The 13,666-nt window shown below is 34.2% G+C and overlaps 1 protein-coding gene across 1 annotated transcript; it reads right to left on the reverse strand.

The window, feature by feature from the left end:
* Window positions 1–4,145: 4,145 nt before the first annotated feature.
* On the reverse strand, window positions 4,146–13,451 carry LOC138314581 (uncharacterized). The gene is made up of 5 exons (XM_069254991.1): window positions 13,214–13,451; window positions 11,974–12,400; window positions 7,893–8,223; window positions 7,391–7,577; window positions 4,146–6,108 (listed from the first exon to the last, which is right to left on the reverse strand). Exons 2-5 carry the CDS (start codon window positions 12,376–12,378, stop codon window positions 6,093–6,095), a joined length of 939 nt encoding a protein of 312 aa, XP_069111092.1. The 5' UTR covers window positions 12,379–12,400; window positions 13,214–13,451; the 3' UTR covers window positions 4,146–6,092.
* Window positions 13,452–13,666: the final 215 nt, after the last annotated feature.

The raw sequence follows: 13,666 nt of genomic DNA on the forward strand, positions 1-13,666 counted from the left end.
AATAAAACTGAATACCATAGCCGGTAAATTAAAACTGAATACCATAGCCGGTAAATTAAAACTGAATACCATAGCCGGTGAAATAAAACTGAATACCATAGCCGGTAAATTAAAACTGAATACCATAGCCGGTGAAATAAAACTGAATACCATAGCCGGTAAATTAAAACTGAATACCATAGCCGGTAAATTAAAACTGAATACCATAGCCGGTGAAATAAAACTGAATACCATAGCCGGTATAATTAAACCATAGCCTGTGAAATAAAACTGAATACCATAGCCGGTAAATTAAAACTGAATACCATAGCCGGTAAATTAAAACTGAATACCATAGCCTGTGAAATAAAACTGAATACCATAGCCGGTAAATTAAAACTGAATACCATAGCCGGTAAATTAAAACTGAATACCATAGCCGGTAAATTAAAACTGAATACCATAGCCGGTGAAATAAAACTGAATACCATAGCCGGTAAATTAAAACTGAATACCATAGCCTGTGAAATAAAACTAAATACCATAGCCGGTAAATTAAAACTAAATACCATAGCCGGTAAATAAAACTAAATACCATAGCCGGTAAATTAAAACTGAATACCATAGCCAGTGAAATAAAACTGAATACCATAGCCGGTAAATTAAAACTGAATACCATAGCCTGTGAAATAAAACTGAATACCATAGCCGGTAAATTAAAACTGAATACCATAGCCTGTGAAATAAAACTGAATACCATAGCCGGTAAATTAAAACTGAATACCATGGCCTGTAAAATAAAACTGAATACCATAGCCGGTAAATTAAAACTGAATACCATAGCCGGTGAAATAAAACTGAATACCATAGCCGGTGAATTAAAACTGAATACCATAGCCGGTAAATTAAAACTGAATACCATAGCCGGTAAATTAAAACTGAATACCATAGCCGGTGAAATTAAAACTGAATACCATAGCCATGAAATAAAACTGAAACCATAGCCGTGTAAATAAAAAAGCTGAATACAATACCAGGTAAATTAAAACTGAATACCATAGCCGGTGAAATAAAACTGAATACCATAGCCGGTAAATTAAAACTGAATACCATAGCCGTGAAATAAAACTGAATACCATAGCCGGTAAATTAAAACTGAATACCATAGCCGTGAAATAAACTAATACATGCCGTAATAAAACTGAATACCATAGCCGGTAAATTAAAACTGAATACCATAGCCGGTAAATTAAAACTGAATACCATAGCCGTGAATAAAACTAATACCATAGCGGTGAATTAAAACAATACCATACCGGTAATAAACTAACCTAGCCGGTAAATTAAAACTGAATACCATAGCGGTAAATAAAACTGAATACCATAGCCGGTGAATTAAAACTAAATACCATAGCCGGTTAAATTAAAACTGAATACCATAGCCGGTAAATTAAAACTAAATACCATAGCCGGTAAATTAAAACTAATACCATAGCCGGAAATTAAAACTAATACCATAGCCGGTAAATTAAAACTAAATACCATAGCCGGTGAATTAAAACTTACTACCATTGCCGGTGAATTAAAACTAAATACCATAGCCGGTGAATTAAAACTCAACTTCTGAAAGGGAAACTTCCATTGCCATTCTATTTCCGGGACTATCTAGACCGTTTTTTCTGTCAGTTTCATAATGCACAAAGTCGTCTAACTCACGGCAACTCTCTAGAGTCTTGACCATTTCACACGAGACTATATCACCAGTGATTACAAGTCAATAAAATACATTGGTATGACTTGTTATCAGACCCTTTAGTCCAGTGTAGTTATCTAAGGGTCAATATAATATAACAATCACTATACCGATTTATCGATGCACACACAAATTAATCAGTGTTTTCCTCTTATACACAACATTAACAAAATCGTGTCGGATGGAGTCAGATAATCCCAAATGTTTATGATATATGACTAACAAAAAAATAAAATTGAAAGTTTTCACATTTAGTTATTGTTATTGGCTAAGTGCCTTCTGTTGTAAAATTCAAATGTCTCTCATACCGCCAAGCTTTTCTTTCAGGAAAGGAAATGTTGCCATTTTTATGTCGCCAAAGCAAGATGTCAAGGCGTTAAGTTCCTTAGAAACCAATACATTATTAAAAGACCAAGGTGACACTGAGCTTCATCAAAATCTACTTGTGTCAATAAATATAAAATTGTTTACACGGTTGCAATCTCCAAAAAACCACAAGCAATCACAATATATTGCACTCCAAAATATGGCAGTTGGTGTGTGTTCTGGGGGACTGCAGTATATTCGTGTTGTAATAGCAGAGCTTTTATTCAAAGGAGAAAAAATAACCAGCATTTCGTCGCCTTTTTACGACCACCTTCATTAGATGCAGCAGCTATAACTCCTCACACACAAGGTCATGTTATAGGTCATTCAGCTTATCAACCAACAGATCTATGGGAGGCCATCATTAAATGCCTTCTAGATCTGCTGTCAATAGAACCTTAAGCCCAACACATCTATGGGAGGCCGTCCTTAAATGACTTCTGGGCCCGGCACCATAAAACTTTCTCAGACAAATTCTTTACTCAAGTCTATGTAAAACCATATACATGAGTGAAAATCTGTCTGCGAAAGTTTTATGCTGCTGGGCCCTGCTGTCAATAGGACCTTAAGCCCAACCTAATCGGAATATAAGTAGCGGTTGCTGTAAACTTGACTATAGGAACAAAGTATGTTCATGTGTTATAGTTAATGTTTAAAGAGACTCAGAATATTGTCTAAAGGTAAAGATGTCGACGAGACTGAAACTTGACCTTAAGCACAACCTAATCAGAATATAAGTAGCGGTTATATAAACTTGACTATAGGAACAAAGTATGTTCATGTGTGTTATAGTTAATGTTTAAAGAGACTCAGAATATTGTCAAAAGGTAAAGAGGTCGACGAGACTGAAACTTGACCTTAAGCCAACCCAATCAGAATATAAGTAGCGGTTATGAACACTTGACTATAGGAACAAAGTATGTTCATGTGTTATAGTTGATGTTTAAAGAGACTCAGAATCTTATCTAAAGGTAAAGAGGTCGACGAGACTGAAACTTGTAAACAGCGCCAAAAATACAAATATGACAAATTAGTCCACTGTACAATTCATAACAACTGGTATGTTATGGATGATTACATTAAACGGCCACGACTGAAGGAATTGGTTGAATACATGTTTTGGTACGGTATGCGTTCGGAATACCAGGGAGTCACTAGACACTTTATTTGTCGTTGTTTCCGACTAAAATTCTAACATGACACTGTGTGTGAATGATAAGAGAAGTTCCCAGAGCAAATCCTCCGATCTTGTATCGACATCGATTCTGAAAAGTCCTATAATTCGCAGAAACGAAATGTCTGACCTTTGAACTCTTGGCCATGACGAGATGGATGATGGGGACTACAGTATATTCGTGTTGTAATAGCAGAGCTTTTATTCAAAGGAGAAAAAAATCCAGCATCGTCGCCTTTTTACGACCCCCTTCATTAGATGCAGCAGGTATAACTCCTCACACACAAGGCAATTCGTAGAAACGAAATGTCTGACCTTTGAACTCATGGCCATGACGAAATTGATGATCCATAATAGAATGAACTAGTGATGAAATAACTTGTCATTAAAGCAAAATCCCTGGTCCATTTTACATGCTATCTGTTGTAGTGGTGTGTTTTACTGCTAGAACCCTGTTTTAAATTAATCGATGCATGATGTATCATGTCATGATCAGTCTACATCAACCCGTATTAGTTCTTGTTGTTTTGTTCATAATTTAGTTATTAGCTAACAACTAAAAAATAATATTTTATTTTTGCAAACATGTAATTTCCTCATTAATGCATGCATCTATTTCTTTCAACCACCATGTTACTGAATAGGAAAGATAAAGGATCGCTCCCCATCCCCAACCTTGCTGTATCCCATAATCCTATAAAATGTTTGTTATACTTTACGAAAGGAAAATAATGAATGGAAAATAATTTTGAAAGACTTTGGAAACTTGTAATTTTAAAAAAGTTTGACCTGTGTGAATGTGTGTGAATGTTTATGTTATGTTTTGAAATCATAATAATAATGAATAAAACGAAAATGACAACAGTGAAGACATTTAGAATTGAAATGTTATTTTATTAAAAAGTAAGTCACACAAAAAAGTGGTTTATAGTATTGTAAACTACCTAAATAAATCATTGAGCAATAGAGTAAGACTAGACTGGAGGGAATGATTATTATGCCATGTTTATTAAAAATGTATCATTGAATTAACGTTATAGGCATAGCATTTATATTATAATTAACAGGAAGAGAAAGGACGTTTTCTCCGTCAGCTGAAACGTTTGTCTAATACACGACATATCAGTAACCCTTAAGGAGTAAGTACTGCTGAACAATACTTATTTTATACACGAGTTCTCTAGTAATAAACTACACTTTAATGACCTGGTACATAGACTAATGCTTTATGACTGATAACTCTCAAACTTTCGCAATATTGCCTTTATAGGAGATCAAAAAATGAAAACGCATAAACTATTTGTTCGTTTATAAAAATGATACAATCGCATGGCAGGAATAAAGGCGAGACAGTTAATACATGTACATTATGGTCAGAGACAGACTCAAGGATTTCCAATAAATATATTTTCATACTGATTTGACATTGATTTGAATTTTGGCACTTTTCTTTAAAAAATCGTTTTTGTTTCGGAATAACATGTATTTACTTGGTACATATACAATATATCTTAAGTAAAATGTAGACAATTGATTTGCTTTAGATAAAATATATATGTATTCTAAATTGTAACAGAAATAATACAAAAATAAATTATTTAATAGATAACATCATGTTTTAAATTATAGCGACTAGCGAATTCTGTAAACCAACTTTCTTTCACGAAAGTAAATCACATGCGTAAGACAGTTGGTTTACGTTATTCCGAATTTGCATATTACAGTGTTATCTGCACTTGCGGGTAGGTATTGATTGTGACGTCATGTGTTTGGGAGCGTAACGTCATACGTTTCGGAGAAAACGACGTGAATTGTGCTCACAAAATAATGACGTAACAATCGATACCTACCCGCAAGGAAGCTAACTCTGTAATATGCAGAGACGGAATATATACAGTATCAAATCTCGATGTCGGAATGCGGTCAACTCACCCCGAGTCATCGTGTTTTAGTAAAATAAGCTTAAATGTCTTATGTGATATTTAGCTGGAATTGGCAAATTATAGGATCTTTTAGTTTAGTTTTATGAGTTGGAGGTAACTAAAATAATTCGATAAAAACTATTCTAAATCAAGTTATTGCCAAATCTACATGAAAGGATAGAATGCCCTTTTAAAGAATACCTACATAATAATAACTTGATATCCAAAAGATGTGGTTATTAGTTAACCCGAAAACGTAAATGATAATCCTTACTTTGAAGTAAATGAAAATTTATACAAAACTTAAGTGTTGTATAATGCCGTTAAGTTTGCCCTTTTTTGGACCACAATCAAGCAATTGAGGTAGAAATTGAGATTTTTTTTAAATAATAAGCTATATACGGTACGCTATTTCTTACTGAGAAGTGTATCTGGTAATATAACCATCTCGCTTTAGCAGATATCTATCTCGGTATTACAAGATGATTCAATTCGTAATTTCTTATAACAAAATACAAAGGTATTTATCTCGCGTTACAATAATTCGATCGCATTAATATTCATTTCGTAATAGGAAGATATGAAGAGATTCAAGATGACATCAAATGTGTCTGTTGTCGCGTTATAAATTTAGTTTCTTTTATCTTGTGCTCCTGTCGCTTCCATGCTTTAGGTAAGACGTGATACAGACAATGCGACCTTACCCTAGGGATGTGAGTATATGTCCGGGATGACATGATTGGTAACAACAGATCAATTTCCTACCCCGTTCCATAGAGGCTATGAAACGAAATAAGAATAGGGATCTGTATTCTGAATCGCCATAAACGGGATTACAGGGTAAAAATAAGCTCAACAAGGTGAGATTTCTTCATTTCCTGATGATAAAACTGAATTCTCATCCTTCATCGTCTCTGAAAGGGTAAAAAAACATCGTGAATAGTAAATACAATAGTATATGCTTTAAAACACTAAAATAGTTAATGATATATACTTCATTTCTTAGTTTAGATGTACAGTATAGCAAGGATTAGTCACTGACAAAATAATTGATTCGCTGAGAAAATAACACGGTATCACATCTGATCCCATACACATTAAGAAAATAAAAAATATACGAATTATTTTCGTTGGTGGGTTGAATTTCGAGATAATTAATTATTCAATTATTTCTTCCTACCTATTCACGCCCCCTCAAATGGCCTAAATATAACCTAATCACAAAGTTTGTTGAATGTCTATACAAAACTGTTACATTACTGGATATATCGATACAGCATTCATTTATAACTTTTACTCTAGACCAAAAAGTTCGATTACGTGTTGGTACAACTCGGAACTAAAACATGAAATAAAAGGCCTAAACCTATGAAGGTGGGAAATAACTGAAGATGTGAAAAGCCCGAGGGACTTAAAATCTACCAGTAGCATGTGATATACCACGTATCAGTTACCTCCAAACACATATCAGTACCTCTACACACATATCAGTACCTCTAAACACACAGTACCTCTAAACACATATATTCAGTACCTCTAAACACATATAATTCAATTTTGATTGTAACGAGCATTTTCATTAGCTTTAAAATTCACTTTATCAGCCCATAAAGGGAAAAAATGGCGTCGCCGTTTGTGACAGCGTAATGATTTCATGGACAAAAGAGTCCCAAATGAATTTTTGATATTGAAGAGATGGTCTTAAGTAAATCGAATTAAAAGGTTAATTTGAAAAGATTATTTTATATCATGGAGATATATAACACAAAAATCTGAGTGTACCCTCATCATAAACCACTTCGCGGTTTACCTAGAGTACACTCAGATTTTTGTGTTATATCTCCATAACATAGAAATTCTATTCAAATTAATCCTTAATACAAAATAATCCCAACTATTTTACTGTTTAACGTAAATATTCTGTACTCTGCCTTATTTTCACATTATACCTCAGATCAGTATCTCGAAACACATATACAACGCCTTATTTTCGTGCATACAAAATTTTGCGTCATCGTTATATTTTTTAACAAATTCACGAATACATCAATTCGCGATTAAAGATTTTTATTGACAATCGTACATTGATGTTTTATACAATTATTCACGTAATATTTATTTAAAAAATTCGCGTTCGAACTCTCCCAAAATTACGCAAAAATGGGCTTCTAGCGAAAATAAATAATATATACAAACCCGACAGTGCTGACCAGCCTATCCAGATCGCCCAGCTCTCTGAGTAAGACATCCGCTGTATTTTCTGGATTTTTCCGCACCCATCCCACCAGCCAACGAGCCACCGTGTTGTTAAATGTGTCGGGAAAATCGTAGTATCCCTTGGAATTGGACGTGAAAAGTATTTCCAATTCTACAGGGATTTTACCTTTGAAAGAAATCAATTACAAACATATGATGTATTTAGTGTTTTAATGGTAAACCCTTTATATTTAGATAGAAAATTATTAATTATGCATGGATAAAAACAAATCCTTGTTGAAGTGGTCATTTAAAAAGTTGTTAATATTTGTCATAAAACTCCGATCTTAATCTGAATGAATAGACATAATGACTAATCCGTAAATTCAATGACAACAACAACAATAATAAGAACTCTTCTGATTCTCCCTCATTAACATGGTTCGGAATATCAGTTAGACATTGTTTATATATTTTGTGAAATTAATTTAAAAAAGAATACCATATTTCTCTGTGAGCATTTTGTTGAGTTTTCTGGCGGGTATTGGTAGTCTTGAGGCTGTGATTTCCGCCGTCTCGCCCACCATATCCTTGATAGCCCTGATGCCACCTTCAACTGTCCTACTCTCATTCCCCTCCCAAGTCTCGATCATCCGGGTACTTTGGACCTTGTCGAATAGAGTTCTCAGGTTCTTGAACTGCTCAGCAATATCGAGATTGTGTTGTGTCAGCTTTATGGCAACCTTGCTGAAGTCTCGGGTCAGTGTTGCGTTCAGGTCACTAAAGTGTGCTTCCATCAAGTTAACCTTGTTCTCCATGTTGTCAATGGTTTCCTACAACCAAACACAAAACAGGGGATCATATTGTCAATGGTTACGACCAAACACAAAAGAGGGAATCATATTGTCAATGGTTACGACCAAACACAAAAGAGGGGATCATATTGTCAATGGTTACGACCAAACACAAAATAGAGGATCATATTGTCAATGGTATCCTACAAACACAAAATAGGGGCTCATATTGTCAATGGTTTCCTTCAACCAAACACACAAAAAATGTATCATATTGTTAATAGTTTCCTACAACCAAACACAAAACAGGGGATCATATTATCAATGGTTACAACAAAACACAAAATAGAGGATCATATTGTCAATGGTTTCCTACAACAAACACAAACAGGGGTTCATATTGTCAATGGTTACAACCAAACACAAAATAGGGGATCACATTGTCAATGGTTACAATAAAACAAACAAAAAAAACATAGGGGTTCATGTTGTCAATGGTTACAACCAAACACAAAACAGGGGATCATATTGTCAATGGTTACACCAAACACAAAACAGGGGATCATATTGTCAATCGTTACAACAAAACACATAATAGAGGATCTTATTGTCAATGGTATCCTACAAACACAAAATAGGGGCTCATATTGTCAATGGTTTCCTCAAACAAACACACAAAAAAGGGGATCATATTGTCAATGGTTTCCTACAACCAAACACAAAACAGGGGATCATATTGTCAATGGTTTCCTACAACCAAACACAAAACAGGGGTTCATATTGTCAATGGTTACAAACCAAACACAAATAGGGGATCACAGTGTCAATGGTTACAACAAAACAAAAAAACATAGGGGTTCATGTTGTCAATGGTTACAACCAAACACAAAACATGGGGATCATATTGTCAATGGTTACATCAAAACACAAAACATGAGATCATGTTGTCAATGGTTACAACCAAACACAAAACAGGGGATCACATTGTCAATGGTTACTACCAAACACAAAACAGGAGATCTTGTTATCAATGGTTACAACAAAACACAAAACAGGGGATCATATTGTCAATGGTTACTACCAAACACAAAACAGGGGATCATGTTGTCAATGGTTACAACCAAACACAAACAGGAGATTATATTGTCAATGGTATTCTACAACCAAATACAAAACAGGGGATCATATTGTCAATGGTATCCTACGACCGGACACAAAATAGGGGTTCATATTGTCAATTGTTCCTATGACCAAGAACAAAACAGGGGATCATATTATCAATGGTTACTACCAAACACAAAACCGGGGATCATATTGTCAATGGTTTTACAACCAAACACAAAACAGGGGATCATGTTGTCAATGGTTACAACCAAACACAAAACAGGGGATCATATTGTCAATGGTTACTAACCAAACACAAAACAGGGGATCATATTATCAATGGTTACTACCAAACACAAAACCGGGGATCATATTGTCAATGGTTTCCTACAACCAAACACAAAGTAGAGGATCATATTGTCAATGGTTACAACCAAACACAAAAAAACACAGAGGGTTCATGTTATCAATGGTTACAACTAAACACAAAACAGTGACTCATATTGTCAATAGTTACGACCAAACACAAAACAGGGGATCATATTGTCAATAGTTTTCTACAACCAAACTCAAAACAGCGATCATATTGTCAATGGTTACATCAAAACACAAAACAGAGGATCATATTGTCAATGGTATCCTACAAACAAACACAAAATAGAGGTTCATATTGTCAATGGTTACAACCAAACACGAAACAGAGGATCATATTGTCAATAATTTCCTACAACCAAACACAAGACAGGGGATCATATTGTCAATGGTTACAACAAAACACAAAACAGGGGAACTTGTTTCAATGGTTACAGCCAAACACAAAACAGGGGATCATGTTGTCAATGGTTACAACCAAACACAAAACAGGGGATCATATTGTCAATGGTTACTACCAAACACAAAACAGGGGATCTTACAACCAAACATTAAATAGGGGATAATATCATATCTCCGTCCAAATGTTACTCTCTGTTTCAGATATTACATTCAAGATTAATTTCACATTTTTTACAATATAACAATTTTATTTCTTTCAATGGGGCTTTGCAGAGTCCACTGTTTAATATATATCAAGTTCAGCCAAGTTTGAACATTTGTAATGCATGATATAAATGACACAATGTGTAATTATAGAACGGTAACGTATACAATGTGCATATATACATGTAGAACAGTGGCGTATCTAAATACGGAGGTATGTCGAGGCGTCTTATATAGTCAGAGTTCAAGCAAGGCTTATAGGTTGTAAAACCCTAAAATGAAGATTTCATACGTTCAATAAATAGAGAAAAATCTGCTTTGGAAAATTCCAACTATTTTTAAACAAAATAATTAACACTCATTAACATATCAATGAGGAGGAAAATTAGGTATTTGTCATTTATTTATCTTTGGATGAAAACTACTCTAGCATATCGTTATTTTTATTGGACGAGATATAACGTATATGGAAGGGTAGTGCAAAAACATTATCCAGGTCATGTATTTTATAATGACGTCACGTCACAATGTCCCAGCAGCCAAAAGATAAAAAGATAGCCAAACGTATTACTAAAATGAGTTATTGACCAATCAGCTGAACTGGATTTCCAATATCCCCATGGAAACAAAATGTTCCTGAGCCATGGACCATGCATGTATACATCATGTAGTGTTTTGTTTCAATCTGATAACAGAGGACTTATCTAAAAGGTTCAAACATATTTGAAATGTCATTCGCTGACACTTGGGATTCTTATCTAAGTAGATCAAGGCTTTAAATGGAATTGTCATAACATAAATAATTGAGTCATTTTGCCAATGAGAACATAATTAGTAAATACTCTCAGAGTCATATGGTCATGGTGTATTGGTATCACATTGATCAGAGCTAATTAATTACCTTTAGCGGTTATTTTCATCTTTGATAATGTTAAATGTATATAAAGGTAATCGGAATCCAGTATTGCTCAATTAGGTTCAATTAGCATCTTATTAAAAGAAGAATGTAAGATAAAGTGTTTAGCTGAGTATGAGACTACAATACTAATTGAATGTAATATCGCCACCACCGTGTTAGAACATTAAACAAAAAGACGTATCATGTTACAGTTATATATATAAATATTACATGAAACTGTAAAATACAACATATGTACAGCTAAAATGCATTTCATAAAAATTGTGATGCTGGTTGTTACAAACTCACGGTCAATCTACAAGGTTGCATCTCACAAAGACCGCAATAGCGTGTAGCAAATAATTAATTTTAGACGCGTCCATGGATTAACTAAATGATTCTAATTAAATATCATTTTAATATCAGAATTGTAATTGAAATGTTTTGCGTGATAAAGATAGAATACGTCTTGTGTCTATCGCTCAAAGAATGATTCTTTAGCGCCAGACATACTGTGTCAATAGTGGTTAACCCATGTCCATACACAGTCGGGGGATCTGACCTCCATACACAGTACCTATATACCTATCGTTGGGTAAATATTTCCCTTAGTGACATGAATTTGGCGATATATATATAGCCCATCTGAAATTATGTTTAAAAATAGATTTGGAAATTTTAAAACCTTTTAAGGGGTGGTCTCAAAACTACTTCTTAAAATCAATTTGAAGAGTAATCTTTAATGATGAAATGTTTATTTGCCAAATGACATTAAATCATTTTTATATAACTATTCTTATGATATTTACCTCAAGCCGTCGTGATGTTAGTTCTGCCGATCTGTGCTCCTCTGCTGCCTCATTCAAAGCTTTTATCACGGTCTCCATGTACTCATCTAGTTTCTCTTTGTCCACACTTTTTTCTACTATATTCATGTCTCCACAGATGGCATATTTACAATTCTTTAATATGAAAGTTTTTTTCATTTGTTCAATCATAGATGCAAATATTTCCTCTAATTCTCTCTTCTCCTGTTTCAATTTACCATTTTCTAATGTTTTTAACCTCAACTGATGTTCCAGAGAGTCCACTAAAGAGGTGTCGTCCCTTTCCCCTCTTGTACAACTGAACAGACTACCTCCAGTAGATCTGCTCTTGTCTTTCTTCAAGACTGACTTACTTCTCGAAATGCTTCTCCTTTGACCTGGTTCCATCGCCGACGTTTCTACTGCTGGGCTGCAATGTATAAAATACAAAGATGAAGTTTCATCATATTCTTTTACAACGTAAAAAGCATATTACAATGTAGTAGTTTACATGGCGATACGCATGTCTCACTGTAGTGCTCCAACCAACATGTTCGTCGATAAACTTTTACCTCAGCAAACAAACAATGAAAGTACAAAAAAAAATATAATTTGACAATAAAAATATTTAGAAAATAATTTAAAATAAAATTGCGTCAGAAATTCAAAATTTGATGTTGACTTAGAATGATTAATTGTCGTTGGAATGACTCACTACTTTCTGGTGTGTTTTACATGAAGGACGTTGGGTGACAGTCTCTACAGCATCTGTTCGATCCTTTACAATAATCATATTCTCTTTGATTCTCTATGGTGAGAAAGCTCAGCATCGTTTCTGGGGTTAGACATTTAGCCACTTACAAGTACATAAACTTCTCTGTCTTTACTAGTATTTAAACAAGTGAGTATTTCATATTTTAATTGTTAGAAAACCTGCTGCAAAAACACCTTTCAAATGATTTCCACATCTACCATTAATTATATTCTCATGTTATAGGAAACGAAAATATTTCCTTTGTGGATATTGTTGATTCCTATATGACTTTCGACACTGTTAGATATGATCTGTAACGGCATGTTTATGATAGAATGACTAATCCACGTATACGTGGACAGGTATATGCCTTTCTCGTCAACTCCAATCCAGCTCATTCAGTGTTAATCGTTGAATGCAAAATGTTATCAACAAATAATTCTATGCAGAAAACATAAAATGAAAACATTTTATAAGAATGGCACCTACCTTTGTTTATCCCTGACCCTTTCTAACAGTCACTGTCTTTACAATACGATTTTTAAAGCTGTCATTTTGGCAGACAGCCAGTAAAGGTTATGCGTGTAAATTTTCACGTGTATTGGGTATATATTTATATTGGGTCTCGTCTCGATAACTAATTCCTTCTCGTTTAATCTCACTTCTGAAGACGGTCAGATATTTGAACTGTAAATGTACTGGCAGTCCGTTTCTAACTGGACACAAATCAAACTACGACTGTTAGAGCTCATTGTACAACAGTACACAGTACCGCTGATTCGCTATCTAGGAAAAAGGAAGTCATATAGATATAGAGAACAACCAACTAAATAATTTTACATGGACCACAGTGTTAAACTTTGTTAAAGTTTTGTACTGTATAATTAAAACAAAGGAATATTAGTTAGCTATTGTGTTCTATAATTAAAGTCTAGGTTCTCA

This window comes from Argopecten irradians, chromosome 1, assembly GCF_041381155.1.
Source record: "Argopecten irradians isolate NY chromosome 1, Ai_NY, whole genome shotgun sequence".
Classification (NCBI taxonomy): domain Eukaryota; kingdom Metazoa; phylum Mollusca; class Bivalvia; order Pectinida; family Pectinidae; genus Argopecten; species Argopecten irradians.